The sequence below is a fragment of the Anoplophora glabripennis genome, unplaced genomic scaffold, assembly GCF_000390285.2.
Source record: "Anoplophora glabripennis isolate ALB-LARVAE unplaced genomic scaffold, Agla_2.0 scaffold801, whole genome shotgun sequence".
NCBI classification, from domain to species: Eukaryota; Metazoa; Arthropoda; class Insecta; order Coleoptera; family Cerambycidae; genus Anoplophora; species Anoplophora glabripennis.
Genome location: NW_019416894.1, coordinates 156,233 through 178,354, shown reverse-complemented (window position 1 = coordinate 178,354; position 22,122 = coordinate 156,233). Strand labels below are relative to the sequence as shown.

The 22,122-nt window shown below is 34.0% G+C and overlaps 1 protein-coding gene across 1 annotated transcript in view; it reads left to right on the top strand.

Moving 5' to 3' along the window:
- The first annotated feature begins 1,067 nt into the window (after positions 1 to 1,067).
- LOC108913493 (transcription factor IIIB 90 kDa subunit) overlaps positions 1,068 to 22,122 on the top strand; it is a 105,654-nt gene continuing 84,599 nt past the window's right edge. Inside the window, exons 1-2 of the mRNA XM_023455632.1 lie at positions 1,068 to 1,125; positions 2,171 to 2,311. Coding sequence (XP_023311400.1) covers positions 1,068 to 1,125; positions 2,171 to 2,311 — 199 coding nt within the window. The remainder of the gene's footprint in view (positions 1,126 to 2,170; positions 2,312 to 22,122) is intronic.

Below are 22,122 nucleotides of genomic sequence, written 5' to 3'. Positions count from 1 at the left end.
TACCCAAAAATATTAATACGTTTGTTCGTAACTCTAACGTACATTATCATAATACCTACTCGACAGACTAGTTATTTGCGACCTCGTTTCCGACTAAATCTATCATCCAGAAAAGCACCTCAGCTAAATCTTTACAATATTTTACCTGATGCCGTAAAAGAGTTAAATTCTTGTAAATTTAAACTAAGTATCAGGAAGTATCTTCTCGAAAATTAATTGTTTTTATTCGGTGCAGGAGTATCTGAGTGCTACCACCATGTTTTTAAATTTTTAATTATTTTTTATCTTGATTATTTTAATTGTACTTTTGTCGTTATGTAAGTTTTGTTAATCTGTTATTTTTTGTTTTAATACATTATTGATTTTTAATATATTTTTTTTACTATTGATATATGTTTGACTTACTACAGTTCATGTACTTCTTTGTATAAAAAGTAGTTCATGAATTTATCTATTTATCTATTTATCTATTTATCTATCTATCTATAATGCATCACCCTGTATAATTCAAAATATTTTTAAAATGTGAACTTTTTGAAGTACATCACTCCCATAAAATATTTCTTTTCAAATCTTTATAATAAGGGAGAGCTTTGTCACACTATTGAGCCATCCTGTATCTACAGTAAAAAGTAAGATATTTAAGGACAAATTAAACAGTAGGTTTTGAAAACTGAATGAAATTTTTTCAAATAAGTGACAAACAAGCTACATTTAATTTGATTATGTTCTAAACCTAGGTCAAAATATATGAATAATTCTACTTTCGATGTTTTAACCAATTGCAATTTGTGATAATTAAGTTGAGAGAAATGTTTTTTAACCTAGATTTAGAAAAGAAACTTTATAAGATGTCCTACTTGTTATTTATATGGAAATTTGTCATTCAGTATTCAAAGCCTACTAATTAATGTGTGTACTACTGTCAAGCCTTTTACTAGAGATATCGAAAATGAATCGTGTGTATTTATTTATATACATATACAGGGCTGGAAAATCCACATGGTCCATCTGCCTTTACATGAGAGCGACAAAGTAAAGTAAAGAAATCCGTGCGATAGACAAAGATGGCTATAGTGAAGACGTTTCACAATCTGAATAGTCACGGCTCGTTTCGGCTTAGAAGTGGGAGTGACTATTCAGATTATGAAACGTCTTCAATGTAACCATCCTTATCTATCGCACGGATTTCTATGACTTACTTTATTGCTCTCACGTAACGGCCGATGTACCATGGGGATTTTCCGAACCTGTATAATTTTGCTAAAGTGCAATTTTAATATAACACGCAAGGAAAAGAAACGGGGGAAGGGGCGGAGTTATTTAAAATTTTAGTTGTTTTCTATTTATTACAGTTAAACCTATACCATACAATCCCACGCACAATATTTTTTGTGAATTTGATAATAGAAACGGGCAATACAGAATATGTTACAAGTGAAAAATATAATCTACGTGTAAGGATTAAGAGAGATTAAGAGGGAACTAAAGTAAAAGAGAAGTCAATTACAATTTAGTACAGATGATATAAAGATTTTTAAATATAATTCTTTTACTATCTAGAACAGTTGTTGCTATAATAAATATATAAATATTTAGTGTGCATTGTTGTGTTCAATGAAATTCATTCACATGTTGTTTTAGAAAAAATTGTTATTTTTTTCAAAATCTGTCTTTTAACACAAGAATTTTTTTTAATCATTTTTTTTCTGAACCACTTATTTGATAACAAACTAAAAGATATATTTAATCTTTGGACTAACAAAAAATTTTAAGGTGGCGAATAATTCTATAAAACATTCGCATAATTACTCCTATATTTCTTTAATCCATAGGCATACCCTTTAGCGTTATTTTAATGAATACAAAATAGAGCAGGGTCAGTAAACACGTTAGTTTTATAAAAAAAAATATTAGACAAAAGTTATTGTTTTTATTGGGTTAAATACACGGTTAAAACTTTGACACTTATTTCTCTCTTACTTCTATGTTAGTCTTGAATTCATCTCTGTTTTTATGCCATGCATGGTTGATGTAGTAATTATGAATTTGGGTGACCAAAAATACATAAAACAAATTTTGTCATTGTATTGTATATGGACGTACTAATAAAAAACCGAATAGTATTGGTTTAATTTTTCGAATAATGTTTCAATTACTTATTTTTCAGATGGACAAATTGGTTTCCAAGAAGTTGAAGACGCCCAAGATGCTGACCGCTTTATAAAGGAGTCCACGGTGGGCGCTTTACAAAAAATCATACAGGAACAACAAGTGGACAGTCCTGGGACAGAGCCTGAGAAAGGTTTGGGTAAGTATTGTTTTTATTTTTATATAAGTTCTGTCAATATTTCCTGGGGGAAGGACATATGTGGAGGTACAGATGTAGTTTCGGTAAAAAATTTTAGTATCCGACTCCATATATTTATAGCAATTTTTAAAATATATTATGTTTGTAGGTATTTTGCTGTAAACTTGAGAAAAAAACAAAAAAAAACTTGTAAAAAAAAACAAAAAACAATAAAGGATAAATTAGAAAAGAAAAGATTAAAATAAAAGGAAATTTGAAATAGAAAAAATTTATATTTTTCAGTGTTCTTTTTTTGTAGATACAAATGTTTTTATTTTCAAAATTGTATTTATTAGTTACTGTAAAAGATGTTGGCAGAATTCAATTTTTCGAAGAAAAATTTTTTCTAATAATCATTTCTTATCTCAGTAAAAAACATACATACTGTAATTGTATTTTATTATATTTTATTTTATTTAATACACTGTTCAACACGTACTACCCAATTATAGAACAGGGATTTTACAGACAATAATAAAATACGTACATTAATTATAAGCAAAATTAAAAGGAACAAAAAAATACAGATCATCATAAAAAAGAAGGATATACATAAAATCTATGCACTAAATAATACACATAAATGAAGATTAACATTACATATTTGAAACTACCAGACATTACAAATAAAGTATTTTTAAGTCATTAAAGCTGCAGTTAAAAATATTTACAGAATTTTTATTGTAATGGCAGATTGGAACGAGCAATCTAGACGAGCATATTGAAAGTACATGATCCAGTGATAAAAAGTATGCGTTGGATTTGTTTGTCACACTTCTCATCTACTGAGTATAAAGAAATGAAAGAAATAAGTTCTGGTAACAACATTTTTTAATCAGATCTTAATGATATTACTTTCGCAATGAAAACAGTAACATTAATAATACCATCACTTACTTTAATTTAGTACACAAAATTAAAAAATCGAGATGTTAGTGAGACAATTTTTATTCAATTGTCACGTAGCGTCGGCAAAATTCCTACTGTATATTTTTGCGGAGATTTTGGTATTTGCGTTTATTTAATTAAGTTTTAATTTACATATTAACTTTAATAATAACGCTTTAAAAGAAAGTAGGCTGGGCGGTAAAGCAGACGAGTGTATCCCATATTATTTTGACCCGCCGAAACCGAATCCAAAGTCAGAATTCCTGGATCAATTAATATTTTAACCCTAATATCAAGACACTTCTCTAGAATTCACGATCTCATTGCACCATAACCCCATAACTCTGTACCTTCATAATTCCGTAACGCCATAAAATATATATTTTTTTAAATATTCCTTACATCTCTATTACTTAACTTATAAACCCCTTAACTAATCTTCGATTTACCGCATTCTCTTGCATTGTATACATTCATTAATAAAAAACATGCAGGGTAACTCTCACCCCACAAATTTATATTGTTTCCCATACAGCACTGTTTTCCTAATTGTTCGGCAACAGACAGGCTAGTGTCGGCTTTATGCCAACCTTCAGGAGAAAATGATATAAAATGATTAATTACTGTATATGGGGTCGCCATAAATTAAAATTAAAAAAGCCTTGAAAAAGAAGAAACAATGCCAGGAGGCCGCTGCCATTAAAAAAAGCATCCAGTCAATTAAGAAGTGATTTATGGCTAGTCTCGTATTACCAAACACTTTTATCATTAATGTCTGGTATTTTTAGAGGTTTATCGGTTTATAGGGGAAAACTAGGATATCGGAAAGCGTGGGAATGGTTTTGTATGTTATAGAAATAGTAGATATACTCGTAAGTAGTCTAATATCCAAAATCATCGGATTCAGTTACTATCAGATACCAGACGATAATGGATTGATATGTACATCTTTCAATTATTGGCGAAGAGAACTGGAAACTGTTACTAAAAACTTCAGAATTTTGATGCCAATACGCAATGTATTTGGAAATTTGATCAGTGGATTTAATTCCTAACAGTGTTTATAGAAAAATAAATCTCTTTTGGACTTTTAAAATTGTATTTCGAAGAAAAAATTTCTCTCTGGTAGTTATCTAACTCATCTAAATCTTCGGGTAACTTATTGTAGGATAAAACCCAGAGGTGAAACATTAGATTAATCGCAGACAATATAGCTTATGAGGGAAGCTGTTTTGTCTGTGGATGAATAGATTTAAAACTTTCCTCATTCACGTTTTTCTATTCATTATAGTTTTTATCAATTATAGGTACATCTATCTCTATACATCCATAAATTTAGGATATATTGTACAACCAATATTAATGGTTAATTACTAGATAATTTTTGTTATTTTTTTGAAAATAATTGAAAAAAGATTTAGAATTATTAAATTATACCCGCCATATCTAGTAAATAACTAGGATTTTTTATCGGCCGTACCCACCAGACATATACCGCTTTCGACCTTATTCATTCTTATCAATAGTCATAGATGGAAGCATCGACGAGTGATTCAGCTATTTCTGGTGTGTATTTTTGTGTATGCTCACTACTACCCAGTGCCTAGGCCTTCACATGGCTAAACTGGCAGAGAGCGATCTATTATTTTTCAGGTTTTATGAATGCAAGACTTGTGTCGCCACTGGGTGAAATAATGTTTGAACTGATGACCTTCGGAAATCAACTACTCTTAGGCCAGTCATTATAGCTTTTTTTCGGGAAAAAAATACTGTTAGAAGTTTCTCTGCGGAATATTGTTCAGAAACGTGTTATAAACAAAATATCAAAAAATTAACTCGAGACTAGTTGGAAAACTTTGTTAAAATAATGGTCAAAGTTATGGAAAAGTGTTTTTTTGACTCGCTTAATAAAATACTGTTATTCATAGAGAAAAAAAGCTTTATACAAAAAAGGTAGGTATTAAATAAATCTGTAAAATAAGACAAGTCCGATTAAAATCCGATAATTTGTTTATGCGCAAGAGCTCAAAAATGGTCGAAATTGTCTGCTTTTTTCAATTGTTAATAATTTATCCAATTTTCATCGCAGACACTTGCAATTCAGGATTTTTGAGGCTTTTTGCACCCTTAATAAGTAGTAAAAATTTCAGCCCAAAAGCTTCATTAGCTTGGCGTTTAGGAATTTGTTATCTAAGAAGATGCTATTTTCAATTCATTTTTCCCAAGCTCACAGGCGTTGTAGGGTTTCGATCATTAGTTGTTTCTGTACCTAAATAGTTGTATTGACATATGCATTTACTGACAATTTAATTTTTTAAATTTAATGTGTTTAAAAATGACTGAAAAAATGTTAATTATTAAATTGTTAAGCGCGCATGCTCCGCCTCGCTCTCCCCACTCGTTCCCTAGACCAAGTAATAGAACGCATCGCCGCTATCTTCTTTTTCGCAATTAAATAGTTGAATTCACCTTAATGTTAATGTAGGACATGAAAATATAGCTCTTAATGTATACTCTCTCCAAATTTCGGCTCTTAATATTAATAATTAAGGCCACTGCGATTAAATAAAAAAAAGTTATCTCAGTTTCTAATCAACTTACGATTTTTTTTAAATTCGAAGAAAACTAAGGTATAGAGGTTACTATTTTATTTTATAATAATTACCTATTTTAACAATTTAATAAATATTAACATTTTTTCAGTCATTTTTAAACAAATTAAATTTGAAAAACTAAATTGTCAGTAAATGCATATGTTAATATAACTATTTAGGTACAAAAACAACTAATGATCGAAACCCTACAACGCCTGTGAGCTTGGGAAAAATAGCATCTTCTTAGATAACAAATTCCACCAACGCCAAATAAATGGAGCTTTCGGGCTGAAATTTTTACCACTTATTAAGGGTGTAAAATGCCTAAAAAATCCTGAATGACAAGTGTCTGCGATGAAAATTGCATTAATTATTAGCAATTGAAAAAAACGGCAATTTTCGACCATTTTTGAGCTTTTGTGCATAAACAAATTATCGAAATTATTAATCGGACTTTTCTCATTTTATAGGCTTATTTAATACCTACCTTTCTTGTATGAACTTTTTTTCGCTATGAATAATAGTTTTTTCACGCGAGTCAAAAAACCAATTTTCCATAACTTTGACCACTGTTAAAACAAAGTTTCCCAACTAGCCTCGAGTTGATTTTTTGATATTATATTTATAACAGGTTTCCGAACAATATTCCGCAGAGAAACTTCTAATAGTATTTTTTTCCCTAAAGAGGCTCTTTCATGTCAATAATGACTGGGCTATCTGCGAGCCAGTGCTTTCTGCTTGAAGACCTAGGTACCGAGAGAAGTAACCACTCATAGATGTAGCATTGTTACATCTCATCTACAGGTTCGGAAAGTACCGATGGTCGATCTGCCGTTACGTGAGAGCGATAAAGTAAGACATAGAAATCCATGCGATAGAGAAGGATGGCTAAATGAAGGCGTCTCATAGTCACCGCCCGTTTCGCCCTTCTACAAATAAGATCCACTTCTTATTTGTGGAAGGGCGAAATGGGCGGTGACTATTAGACGCATTCATTATAGCCATCATTCTCTATCGCACGGATTTCTATGACTTACTTTATCGCTCTCACGTAACGCCAGATCGACCATGGATACTTTCCGACCCTGTATACTCATTCCCTGTCTGTAGTTTAGACTCTAAAAATAGCTGGATTTTCTGTCAGCTGTCCCATGAAAGAGCGCGTTTGCGACACATCAATTGCAGCTTCAGCATAAACAAAATAAAACAGTTGGAATTGCTTTTCGATAGCTTTCAGTGTTAAAGCTGGCTAGGGAATGATATTGACGAGCATGAAAGCAACCAAGATTGTTTGTCGACAGCGTTTTATATAAGTGATGTTTTCCTAACAAATACCTTTAGGCTATTTCGGATGAGAATTAACATACATACTTTTAATATGGTGGTATGTCATTGGAATCAGAAAATTAGTGACGGTTAGAGGAATTACATACCCAGGTTAAAACCAAGGTTGCTGACTCTGATGTCTGTTCATATCTGTTTTAATTCAAATTCCATTCTAACAATTACCAATCTAACCTCAAATTAGTCTCAACATTTCGGTTGCTGTGTTACAGTTTTATTTGTGCGCTTTTTGTTTATTCTGTTGGAGCCAAATCATGTTATTGTTAAATGATTGTTAAATATTTTCGTTGCATGTGAAATTGTGAACTGATGGCTGATGGGAACTGGTGGGTTCAGCTGTTTTTTAGATGCTGATATAATTCACTGCTGTTTGGGGCATTAGTCTCGAGAATAGTTGAATATTTGTATGAGGTGAGTGACGTAGGTTACATGTAGTCACATCAAGCATATAGGCCGGTCAGAATCGACACAAAAAATCGCTAAATTCGCAAAACATGATGTATCTCTGATTTTTTAGTATGTTACTTGAACCCACTAGGGCTATGTATACCCAAGATTGTAACTCTCAAAAAGTTGTGGAAAAATTTTTACACACCAAAAATCGCGAAATTTTTGGACTTGTTTCAGATTCTGCTCTATATCTCCTGGGGGCTAACGGGCCAGATTCGCTTTGGAGTTGGGTGCTGTCTTCACAAAAGTACGGAAGCGTACATCGTTGAGGGTGTCTTTCGTTTCGTCTCCTCCATATAGGGCAACTGGGCTCTTGTCACCGTCTGCTGCGACTTGTTGGTGTGTGGCATCTGTCTGGAGGAAAACTCTTGCTTGGTCCACTGGGGCGTGATTTTGTCTGAAGTGGCCCCACATTTTCATCTTCCCCTGCCAGAAGAGGGCAGAGGTGGTGTCGCACCCAGCGAATCTGGCCCGTTTGCCCCTCACAGAGGCTGCGTAGTATCACCACTACCGCACATACCACCAGGTGCAAAAGTGGTTGAGGGTGGAGAAAGAGGCCACCGACTGGGGTTGGGAATTGACCTCGGCTGGACTCATCCCCATTACTAGTCGCCGAGCTCCTGCCCCCGCAGAGCTCCTAAAACTCCTCTCTTGCAAATGCAAGAAGGGGTGCAGAGGTGGCTGCACTTGCCTCAAAGCAGGGCTCAGATGTTCTGTGATGTGTGCTACCTGCTCTGGGGAAACGTGCCAGAACGCTGCCCTTATTATCATTGAAGAGGACGACGATGACGAGCCTCAAGACAACTCTGACGATCCACCAATACTGAAGTACCTACCTATTCCCCACCAAAGGTGGAAGATATACCTATTGAAGAGAGCAACGAAAGTGACGACCCAGAGCCATCAGAAACAAGGCGACGAATTTGACTATGTGTCTAATTTGATTGACTGATTGATTGATTAAGTTACTATACTTTTGATTACTTATGTTTATATTAAAATACATTTCACCGTTTTTAAATGATTTCATGCCTTCTTTTTCATTGCCAAATCAAAAAACAAAAGATATCGAACATTTCTGGAAAAATGTGATTTTACTTTATATGTTTTTTTTTAGCGATTTTGAGAGAACTACGAGGCTTGCAGACCCCGCTCTGCGCTTAATTTAAAGGTAATGAAATCGCCTACAAATTATATACTACAAGTTCTACTCGTAGGATCAATGGTTTCGACGCAATTTCGGTCCAAAGAAGGTCTAAAAGTAAAATTTTCAATTTTTGGAAAAACTGGCCTATTTTCAAAGTGCCGTTATTCGGTAACCAACTGACCTACAGAGCTCCGGTTGGGCTTAGTTTGTCACAAATTTGATGCTCTTAAAAAACGTATAGAATAGCTTTTGAGTAAAAATGCATGGATTAGGAGATATAGAGCAGAATCTGAAACAAGTCCAAGTTTCGCGGTTTTTGGTGTGTAAAAATTTTTCCACAACTTTTTGAGAGTTGCAAACTTGGGTGTCATAGCCCTAATGGGTCCAAACAACATACTAAAAAATCAGAGATACATCATGTTTTGCGAATTTATTGTCGATTTTGACCGGCCTAATACCTATCCATTTACTAGGTAAACTGTGGTGTCTTATCCGAAGTAGCCTTTTGATTATTGGATGAAATTCAACTTTTCTATAACACTTTTTAGGTAATGCCGTGTTTCCACCTACTCCCGTTGAAGCCACATTGTAATGTGAAAATCGTGTTTGAAATTAAATTCAAACCTCTGCCATTTTAGACGCTGTTACTATAAACGAGATGACGCGTTAGAACGCGAAGTTCTATGCATTGCCAACGTCGGCATCGCCGACTCCCGACGCTCCCATTTTGTATGGGACTTTAATTGCTACTTGTTTTTGTATCTGAAATGGTAATACATTACTGCCCAGTTTTACTATTTTGCCGAGCATTTTGGCAACAATCCGCAGCTGGTTATGAGCGGTATTTTATATTCTAAGATGTACGTGAAATGGTTTTGAACTTGGCCTCTTATGATTAAATATTCTTGAATAGCACTTTTATTGTCTTCAGCTATTTACTCTGAAATTCTCGTAACCAGCAGATATTGCACTCTCGCCTCCAGCGACTCTGCACAGAGGTAGTCGGGGTTGTCGGACGCCTTTTTCATAGCACATTCTACTACGGATATAGGGGGCGAGTGCGTCGCACTAGTGGATTTTTTTTTTCATTTCGTTTGGTTGTTCTTAGGGGTTTGATTCCTGCTTTGATTTATTCAGCTTAATAACATTGGTTTAGTTGAAAGGCCTTCAACTCAGCCGTTTTTTACGAATTGTTTTTAATTATGAGCCATTTTTGCATTTTGGATAGTTTTTTCACTGTTTTGGTGTCTATGTCATTGTCCTTAAGCTATTTTTTGTAGCTCGAATTTATCCCTTAGGATCTTCGCCACAGGCACATGACACCTTTGGCGGATTCGACGCTAGGTGTCAAACTGTGCGCTCTTAATAAAATACAACAATTTATTTTAGTAATAACAATTTTTTATTGCTTTTCGAAAAATATGGGCATATCACAAGTAAAGAGCTCTTAACGATGCAACTAAAACGAAATTCAAAATTGCAATTCGTTCAACGAATTCAGAAAAAACTGTATTTGGTTTTTCAGGTTTTTAGGGACCTGCCATGTGGAACCCTCAGTATATGTTTGGAACTTATTTCCTTCTAAATAAACTGTCGAAAGACAATGGATGCGCTTGAATTCGACTCACACTTTTGCTCTGGTTATAGAACTTTGCAAGATTAGGCCAATCAATAGAGCATTGAATCAGTGATTTTGTGACAAAAATACTAGTAGCAAACGGACTGTGTCATCGTGTAAAAGACAGTTTGTAGATATATGCTTATATGTTTCCTACTCCAATTTACCATTAATTAATTTTTATGCAAAAAATGCATTTTTTTAGTTTTTTGCTTATAAAACCCAAACTAACGAAGAAATCTGAATGCTATAAAGAGACAATTTGTAGAAAATCGAAATACGAATAAGACGAGAGGTCGATCGATCCCATCTGATAATTAAAAACGAAGAAAATCCGGAAAAATCGGAAAATTTTGTGTTTTTTAAAAATTCATTACTCCGCCATTTTTTAAGTTGTAGAGCTGACCCCGTCCACAAAGGTAGTGACTTATAAATGTACTTTAAGTATGCACAAAGCTGGCGCTGTCGGATCATTAGTTTTGGCACAATTGCAATTTGAATTTTTTGGCGCACTATTTTGCAAAATTTCTGGATGCGTCTAATTTTTCGATAAAATGATGAGAAATAGTTGAAAAATTCCTCCAAACATGCTCAAAAACGGCGGAGCGCGCGTAAGCGGTTGAGTAGTGGGAGAAGGTTGGGAGATGAGGGACAATGGATATGTAGGTATACAATTTTGAATATTGTTAGTTATATAACTATAGTTTAATAATATTGTAAATGGTGATATACAGGGTGTCCCGTAAGTACCTCCTAATCTCTCGGGAGTGTATAGGGGAGGTCAAAATAAAGCTACTCCTTCCTATATTTTTTTTTCCTAATGTGCCCCCTAACGGAGTTATGGGGGGTCAAAGGGGTACCTAGAAATTAACGTTTAGGGTTATAATTTTGAAACCACCCTGTATATTTTAATAAAATTTTCGTACGTTGTATTACACATGGAGCTCTACGATTTGATGCTAACATCAACTTTTTGCTATTATCAGGTGTCCAGAAACGGACTGGCCCTATCACAATTTTTCTCAAAATTTTGACAGAAGTAATTTTATCAAACTGAAAATATTATTATTAGATACTCTGAAGGTTTTTCTTTAAAAATGGTACTCTTTATTTATTTCGAAAAAATGAACGGTTTGCGAGATAAATCGGTTTTGAAAAAAATTGGTAACAAATACAACAACAATTAAAATTTATTTTTTTTACATATTATTTCATGCATTTAATTTCTTTAACTTTATCAAGTCCAGAAATCTTTGAACGGGTTGGCTATACTTTATGAGCAAGTAGTGACCAATTAAAAATAACATTTGAAAAATAACTTACTTACAAGACATGCAACAAAGAACATTCAACAATGAACAAAGGTACCTAAATGTTACTTCGGTAGATGTTCAAAATGAGCACCCCGTACTTCAATGCACTTTCTAATCCTACGAATGTTTTCCCGGTGCACTTGAAATAATATTCCGTGATTATTGCGGAGATGGTCACAGTTCTGTGTTAGCCTCAGCAGAAGTTCCTCTCTACTATTTACGGGTGTTGAATAAACGTTATTTTTTAAATGACCCCACAGAAAAAAGTCTAATGGGTTTAGGTCGGGCGACCTAGGTGGCCATAATACAGGTCCGCCTCGACCTATCCATCGATCACCAAAAACATTCGTCAGATGTTGACGTACTAAACGATCAAAGTGGGGTGGTGCACCGTCATGCATGTACCACATTTCAGTTCTTATTTGAAGGGGCACTTCTTCTAACAAAATATTTAGATTTTCCTCTAAAAATTGCAAATAAAGAGCACCATTAAGTCTTTGCTCCAGAATAAATGGACCAATCAAATGATTCCCGATAATGCCAGCCCACACATTCACCATAAACCTTTGTTGGTAGCGAGTTTGAACTAAAGCGTGAGGGTTTTCTTCATCCCAGACATGTAGATTATGCGAATTAATTATGCCGTCTCTTGTAAAACCTGCTTCATCGGTGAACAAAATAGATGTACCAAAATTATGATTCCGAATATGATGCTGTAAAAACCAATTGGCGTATTGAAGTCTTTTTGGATAATCATCTGGAGACATAGCATGTACTTTTTGGATGTGGTACGGGTAAAGCAATTGTTCTTTCAGAGTTTCATGTACAGCCCATTTTGTAACATTGTTTTGCGCCGCAAGCTTCCTTATGCTATTTGAAGGATTATTAGCAACGTCTTCCAATATTTGTTCCTCTACATGAGGGTCTCGTACTCTCCTCGGGGCTCCTGCTCCACCACGGCGTGGCAAAAAGCTTCCTAAATAAAGGATTCGGAAGAAATTAGTTTCACTAACGTTTTTCACTATTTTTTTTTACCTGTTTCTCTTAAACTACGATCAACTCTTTCAAAAGTTTTTGGACTCGGCAAATGTCGACCCGGAAACCTTTCCTCATAAAGTCTTCTTGCCTCCACGGAGTTGCATAATGCTTCCCCATAAATTAGGTGCATATCAGCATATTCTGCACAGGAATATTCTTCCATTTTTAAATGTTATTTCTAACGGCTTAAAACGAATACCACAATAAAATTGAATTTTTATTCTGTCACGCGCCTTTGACAAGTACTTTAAAATCAACAGGGTCTAACAACGAAAACAATAGAAAAGAACTCCATGGAGACAAGAGCAATAATAATTTGTAGATGTATTTTGGTCATAGATGTTGATTTTACAAGAAACGGCATTATTCATTCCCTTAATTCACCACCAGTAAATGTTTATGGTGAATCTGTAGGCTGGCACTAGCGGGAATGATTTTATTGTAAAAAAATAAATTTTAATTGTTGTTGTATTTGTTACCAATTTTTTTCAAAACCGATTTATCTCGCAAACCGTTCATTTTTTCGAAATAAATAAAGAGTACCATTTTTAAAGAAAAACCTTCAGAGTATCTAATAATAATATTTTCAGTTTGATAAAATTACTTCTGTCAAAATTTTGAGAAAAATTGTGATAGGGCCAGTCCGTTTCTGGACACCTGATAATAGCAAAAAGTTGATGTTAGCATCAAATCGTAGAGCTCCATGTGTAATACAACGTACGAAAATTTTATTAAAATATACAGGGTGGTTTCAAAATTATAACCCTAAACGTTAATTTCTAGGTACCCCTTTGACCCCCCATAACTCCGTTAGGGGGCACATTAGGAAAAAAAAATATATGAAGGAGTAGCTTTATTTTGACCTCCCCTATACACTCCCGAGAGATTAGGAGGTACTTACCGGACACCCTGTATACAAAATGTAATAAAATTTCCTTAACAAGAACACCTAAATATATATTCTTTGGAACAGATAAGTACATTTTGTAAGAAAACTTTCAAATTCACGTTTGATGAAGATTTCGCGTAAATGCAGGAAGAAAACAAGGAATGTCCACAGGTTCCACATCATTGTGTTTCCGTGTATTGGTATTATTTATTATGTATTACCACTTACAATAATATTAATCTATAACTAACAATATTCAGAATTGCATACCTATATATCCATTGCCGCTCATGTCCCGACTTCCCCCACTACTTGACCGCGTACGCGTGCTCGTCCGTTTTTGCGTATGTTTGGAGGAATTTTTCATCTATTTCGCATCATTTTATAGGAAAATTAGAATATACGTTTTGTAGTATTATACTTCTATTTCTATCCAGAAATTTTGCAAACTAATTATCCGACCTCTCGTCATATTCGTATTTCGATTCTTTATAAATTGTCTCTTTATAGCATTCAGATTCTTTGGTTAGTTTAGGTTTCATAAGCAAAAAACTAAAAAAAAATGTGTTTTTTGCATATAAATGTTTATAAAAAATTAATTAATGGTAAATTGGAGTAGGAAATATGTAAGCATATATCTACAGACTGTTATATGATGGCACAGATAGTTTGCTACTAGTATTTTTGTCATAAACAAAAGACCTTGCCCCAAATCCCAAAAGGATCAGTCAAGGTTTATTTTTATTAAAAAAGTTTTGCCTAACCAAAAAATCCCACTCTTCAATGTGCGCGATATAAAATAATGTGTTTTTGTATTCGTCTACTTTTCTACTTTTTTCAATATGAGATTTTTTGGTTAGATAAAACTTTTTTCATAAAAATAACCCTTTTTGGCACAAGGGTTTATTTCACTAATTTTTAAAACTTTTCACAGGTGGCAAAATACTCAAAAAATAAAAAAAAGATTTGAGTCGACATTTGATCCCGATTCATGGTGGCTCTGCTACTTCTCGGGGACTGCTTTTCGGTATGGATTCTGACATTTGGTTTCTCCGAAATTGGGCGATTCATCGTTGTTGACTTATCTCTCCTGAAATGTGGTTATTACTTTAGATTTATTTTGGCAACTCGCCCTCGTGTCCCAGCTCAAATTTCATGGCCTACTTACGTGAAAAAATTTGAAACTAAGGTGAAATTTTGGGCATCGCAGGAGGGTTGTGAGCGGGTACTTTGCCAACGGTATCGGACTCTCCTGATGCCATCGCTAGGGCGTCGTCGTGGAGGGATTCGAACAGTTTCGGAGGTCGGGTTCGAAACATGGATGATAATTATAATTCCAAACATAAGTGAAAATTTCGATTTCTACTCTGCATTTTCTATTTCACAGGGATGATCGGCTAGATGTCCTCGAGCACCGGCAACTATTTCTAGCTGGTAGAGGTTTTGTAGGTCGGACTCAAACGTTGAGTAAAATCCTTTATAACTCGAATTTGAAGTACGAATATGCTCTAACAGCAACTCTTGTTTTGACGTCACGGGACACACGACAATGTATATTTTCGCAGTACTTTTTCTTCTTGATATTCAAATTAATAAGGCACGCTTCTACATAATAGATTGCCAGAGGGCGAGAACCAAGGGGTGTGCTTCTATTTTCAAAACGCCTACACAGCTCTAACTCATTAAAGCTTTACTGTAACTAGACATTCTTACGAGGGACATGCACCTACGCATTCCATACATCATTCATCTGGACATCAGCGTTACGTGTTGCGAATTCACAGTCTGCTTTGCTGCGTAAGGACTGTCTTTCTTTATTGTTATTCGCGAGTGGGGTAAATTGGGTCGAAAGTAATAATTAATAATTGAACAACTAAATGTCTCTTGACACTTGACACGGTTGAATAGGTAGGTATGTATTTCGGGTAAAATCAGTAGGGCAATTGTATACAGGATGTCCCGGAAAATGAAATTGACCAATTTTAAGAGAGTTGTTTCATAATATGTTTTCAAGTGAGTGTACGCTAAAAAGGTGGTGGGGGTAGAAATAATATTTTTTCGACTTTTCTTAAAAGTGGCTGCAGATCTGAACTTTTTATTGAGATATTAGATAGTACCAAAAAGGCGCCACTATGTACTTAGTATTTTTGTCTTATACAATGGGCTGATATAAATTACATTATTTGTCTTTTTCTTTTCAGGTTCATGTGTTTTATTATTTGAAATGAGACAAAAACAATTTTTGCACGCTCGTGTAATTTGACACCTTTACTGAATTTGTTGAGGGATTTATAAGTGACTTTTACAAATTAGCTTTTGATGGTATGTAATCTTATAAAAGTAGAATTTTAAAAAGCAAATTTTTATTAAAAACAAAATAAAAAATATTATTTGAACAATTAAATTTATTGGAGCAATAAAATTCGGGTTTAAAACAACGTTCTCTTTTGATGATGCTATTTTGTTGCACTTTTGTAATAACACAATGGGCTGCGATATCACTCTGTCACCGTAGAATTTCCTCGAGAATTTCCATCTTGTTTGAAAATTTATTTTTATTTTCCACAGTCCTCGACATATCCCTCAGCTACAGAGGACGAACGCCACCCACCGTACCTTTTAAGGCCTAAAATATCTATTCCTTGGTTTGCCAGAATAGTGACAGAACTCCTTCGGAATGCATGTCGAGTATAAGGTTGAAGGAGTCGGGACTATTTACTATTATAAACACACCTTTATTTTCAATGTAATTTGTTTTAATATTATATAGTTCTTCCCCGCACGCCCAGCTGTTTCAAATATAATAATTCCTACTTTTATATTTAAATAGATTTCATTAGAAAAATTAATTATTTTACATGTACATGTATTCTTTGGTAAATATTCTTGATTTTTTCATTTTGTTTCCAATATTTTTTCCCTTAAGGAAAGCAATTAACGTAGCATATTTTGAAATATCTACAATTTTTTGCAAAAATTTGTGACTGAGTATATAGTATTCGACCCATAAACTTCCTGAAGACTTTAGAGTTTAATTTCCATAGGCTAACATTACCTTTTTTGTGATATTTCAAAAAAAATTTTCTTGTTACACCACGCAAATAGTTTGAAGATATCTCTCTCTGGATTTCTCGGAAACTATGGCCGATCGTCCTGCTTGCCAAGCATTTTCTAAGTGAATCGTCACTTGAATCTTGAATTTTAAATTACAAGAAGCTTAAGTTTTAACCAGAACACTTGTGCTATAAACTATATACTATTACTATTAAACTTATACTATTAAAATGCTTTTAATTTTATTATAATTTAGGAATTGCTATGGGGTCATCATTGTCACCATAATAAGTAATATTTGAATACATTTCTTTTAAAGAAAACTTGTAACAATTTAATTTAAATAAAAAATCTACCGTTTGATGGAGATATCTAGATATTTTTCGCCATTTACTATTGATGAATTTAATATTATTCTAGATAAAATTAATAATAAAGAACCAACAATTAAATTCATTCTAGAAAATAATAATATAATAATGCGTTACCCTTTCCAGATATTTTAATAAACAAACAAAAATTCTCTAGAACCAAGCGTTCATAGGAAAATCACTCACACTAACAGTTATCTAAATATATAATTAAATGTTTGTACGATTGCCAAATTGAATTCTTGAAAACAGGAACTTTTTAACGATTAATTGAAATTCATAAAATATAATAATATATAATATAATAAAATATATTAATAAATAATCAGTGCCCTGAGAATGTTGTTGACAAAGTTTTTAAGAATATTAAAGGTAAAATTGTGTACGAAAACAAAAAGAAATTGCATACACATTGAAAATTTAATATATTCTTGTATTATCGGAAAAATTAAGGAGAATTGATATTAAATTTAATATTGGAACAGTTTTCCAGATTACTGATACTTTATGGACTTTTTTGTCAAAGACGCACCCAAGTGATTATGTTAAAAAACTCAAAAAATTACGTTTATAACATACCCGATGAATGCAATAAACATGTTGGAGAAACCTCTCGACCTATAAATATTAGATTAGCCGAATACAAAGATTAGAATTTGAGAAATAAAAAATTTGCGAGCCCGCTTGGGAAAACTGTAATGTAATTCAATAGGGTTCGGAAAATAATACCGTTAAAAGAAAACTAAAAGTGATCGCAATTATTTTATTAAACGGTGAAAGATGGTGTGACAGAGTACTATGTGACCTAGAGCCCTCCTTAGGTACAAATATGAATGAAGTAAGTAATAACAGAATAAACATCATATGATATCTCTAGCTCTGGAAGCAGATAAACAAACACATTTAGATGATCAAACTTAATTAAAAAAGAAAGGCAAATTCAGTTTTGATAAACATATTAACTCGTTTATGAACGTCGTTTCGTTATAATTTTGTTATTTAAACATGGTAGAAACAACGAAAGAAAATGCTATATGTTATATCAGTATCTTGTAGAGTATACCCAAAAATGAAAAATATATTGATATAATAGTGACTCTTCATTAGTATTATGTTTATACTAAAATTCCTGTTTCTACTAGCATAGCAACCGTTTTTGAGAAAAGTTGTAACAATCTGTCACCAAAAGGACCTGCAATTTTTAGGGGAGGGAAATTTTTATACGAAAAACTAGCCGTAAAATTGATCAAAGAACCTCCCATTTAAAATTTCTCCAACCATTTTCGGGACACCCTGTAATACATACTATAAATAGATAATAAATGGTATGTCAGGTGTTTTACCTATGTAATGTTTTGAATTTAATAAGGTGTATTTTTGATACAATAAATTGTTCAATAAATTATCTTAATTAATTATCTTAATGTCTGTATGTACATGTGTAAATAATAATGTGAATAATTTTTTGATCAGTTAATTTACTGTTTAAAAAATTTGTTAATATAAGACATACAGGTATTTACCATTCGAGAAACTGCCGGAGGCGCCATGACCATGAATCCAATGCAAATTCATTTCACAAACACGATTTCATATAATATTTTCAAAAAAATTTAACATTTTTTAGACGCTAAATTATGTAATTATATATCATACAGGATGTGATGTGATTTCTGGACAAATGTAAAGCAGATCTACGGATGTTAACAATTTTTTTTAATGTTGACCCAACAGTCAACAGTGCTTGCCAAAATAGATTTGTTGTAGGAAATAAAAATGAAGGTCGTATTGTTAATAGCACGGCGCTCCGAGTGTGCCTAAAAAAATCGCAGTGGCAACGAAACTGTCAAGATCAATTAATCAAAAACCAACCGTGTCAAAATCACATTTATTATTACTTTACTTTAACACTCTTCGTCGCGCCCAGAGCCTCCGTCTTGGTGGACACCTACAAAGAAAAAGACTCAAAGTTAGTGCTGGAAAGATTTTGCATTAACCTATACTTACGTGTATTCATCGTACCTACCAGCCCAATCCTTCAAGCAAAGTGTACTGCTTACCAATAAGGGATTACCTTAGCTACTTGACTGCTCCAGGTGTCGACGTATGCTGCCGTCGTGAGCCGGCCGAGAGGTGAGTGGCCGTTTGTCTGTGTAATTTCTTCTGCGAACCAGCCAGAGCTGACGTCGCCGCATTCTGCAGGAGTGTGAGTAGATTTTGTTTCGGCATTTGCGACGACGGGATTGCCGTCACTACCGAGTTTTCTGTTCGTTAGTGTTTTTACTATTACCCCAGTTATTAAAACATGTAATTTTAGTCGCCCTACAGTTGCAACCAAACATTATTTCTTGAATAAACGCTGAGCTAGCAAGGAAACGTAAAGTACGTGTATGAACGGACGGTACGGGAGCAATTATCCAGGTTCCGTGAACGCGGATGGCTCCCGACAATCTGTTATAAAAATACTCCAAATTCAAAATTAAGTCTAAATTATAATTCCCTACTACTTTCTCTCTTTGGCCGGTCTAGTCATATATACAAGGTGTAACTGAAATAAGTATTCAAAATTTCTGAGCTTATAAAACAAGTCGAAAAATGACGAAAACTTCAGTACAATTTTTGTCAGTGACGGCTCCTAAGGGAGCTACGCTCTCCTAAAGAGGTAACCTCGGAAACAGTTTTTAATGCGTAACATCCAAACGGCTCGACATTAAGTCACGAAATTTTGGTGAGATATTAACCTTGACGTGCTTAATAAGTCTCATAAAATACATTTCAAAATTTGCTACAGGGGCGTGAGAAAATGCAGGACCCAGGGACAAATTTAATCATATCTTTTTTGTAGTCAATTTTTTCTAGTTCCTGACTCGAAAATATTGAAATTTGAAGTATTTAACATAAAAAAGGTCCTCTTGTTAAATTTCACTAGGATGTGCCGTTTTCCAGTAAAATCGATTTCAATCATTCCCAACGTGCTCCAAATTCAACTTTCATTACATAGCAAAATAAATTAATTGCAGTGTGCCATGGGGAAAACAACTAGTCTGACAGTTAACAGAAATGTCAAATATTTTTAACACTCTTAATAGTAACAAATAAAAATATGGTGATATAAATAAAAGCTAAAAAATAGATACATATGAGATTATTTATTAAACTATTGTAAGCGGCTGAAACTTTTACGTAACATTTTAACAGATTTAAACCATTTAGTTTAGTTTAACAAATTAACCAAATATCTTAATTTCTTTAGCAGAAAATGTGCCCTAGTCAAGAAGACAGACTAGATTCAACTTTCAAAATGTCCGCCGTTTGCCCTAATGCACGCACGTAACCTGTTTTCCAAAGAAAATAGGTTCCGGTATAGTTTGTGCTCCACATTGAGTTCATTAAATGCATTTTCTATACGCTGACGCAACTGTTCCTCATTGTCAACAGCTTGGAAATACACTTTTTGTTTCATTTGACCCCACACGTTAAAATCCATTGGGTTGAGGTCTGGTGACCGTGGAGGCCAATTTATGGCAGCATCATTTCCTCGGCCAATCCAGCGATTTGGGAAGTGCTCGTTTAACCACTGTCGACATTGACGGTTGAAGTGAGGAGGGGCGCCGTCATGCATGTACCATAAGGAACCTCGTCTTACCAAAGGAATATCCTCTAAAAATTCATACAATCTAGTAGACAAAAATTGATGGTACATTGCTCCGGTTAAATTTCCAGGCATGATGTGATATCCAAATAGATTATTTCCTAATGTGGCAGCCCAAACATTTATTTTAAATGAATGCTGATAATGGGTTACCTTCCGAGCATTAGGATTTTCTTCGGCCCACATATGTTCATTGCGCATATTAAAAACACCGCTTCTGGTAAAGGTAGCTTCATCGGTAAAAATAATATTCGATAGAAACATCGGATCTTCGGCTTGCCTGTCTAAAACCAACTGACAAAACTATCTGCGCATGGGCCTGTCATGTGGTAAAATGTCTTGGGCCTGTCTATAATGATAGGGATACAATTGTTGTTCTCTCATCCTCCATACTGTCATATGAGACATGTTATTTTGAACTGATAGTCGTCTTGTACTAAGAGTGGCGTTAGCTTCAACTAAATTTAAAATATTTTCCTCATTCAGGACATTTCTAATTATTCTACGCCTGCCTCTCTCAAAATTGTTCCTTTTTAACGTACCCCGTTCTCGCAAACGCCTTTCTGTGCAAAGAAATGTTTTGTAATTGGGCACATTTCTGTTGGGGAACTTTTCACCGTATCGTTGTGCGGCTGCTCTTGCGCTTCCATGACATTCACCTAACGTCAAAAGCATATCTACATACTCAGAAAATGTATACTGTTGCATTTTTAAATTATTTGATATTTTTATTTACTATAAAACGGCACTGCGAATATTCAAATGACACAAATTTGAAACTAAAAATATTTGACATTTCTGTTAACTGTCAGACTAGTTGTTTTCCCCATGGCACACTGCAATTAATTTATTTTGCTATGTAATGAAAGTTGAATTTGGAGCACGTTGGGAATGATTGAAATCGATTTTACTGGAAAACGGCACATCCTAGTGAAATTTAACAAGAGGACCTTTTTTATGTTAAATACTTCAAATTTCAATATTTTCGAGTCAGGAACTAGAAAAAATTGACTACAAAAAAGATATGATTAAATTTGTCCCTGGGTCCTGCATTTTCTCACGCCCCTGTAGCAAATTTTGAAATGTATTTTATGAGACTTATTAAGCACGTCAAGGTTAATATCTCACCAAAATTTCGTGACTTAATGTCGAGCCGTTTGGATGTTACGCATTAAAAACTGTTTCCGAGGTTACCCCTTTAGGAGAGCGTAGCTCCCTTAGGAGCCGCCACTGACAAAAATTGTACTAAAGTTTTCGTCATTTTTCGACTTGTTTTATAAGCTCAGAAATACTTATGAATACTTATTTCAGTTACACCTTGTATATATTTTTACTCTCCACGGGAGAAAGAAACTAACAGTATGTCATGTTAATACGAGAATTTAATAGAGCTGACGATGGTGTTAGGTTTTTG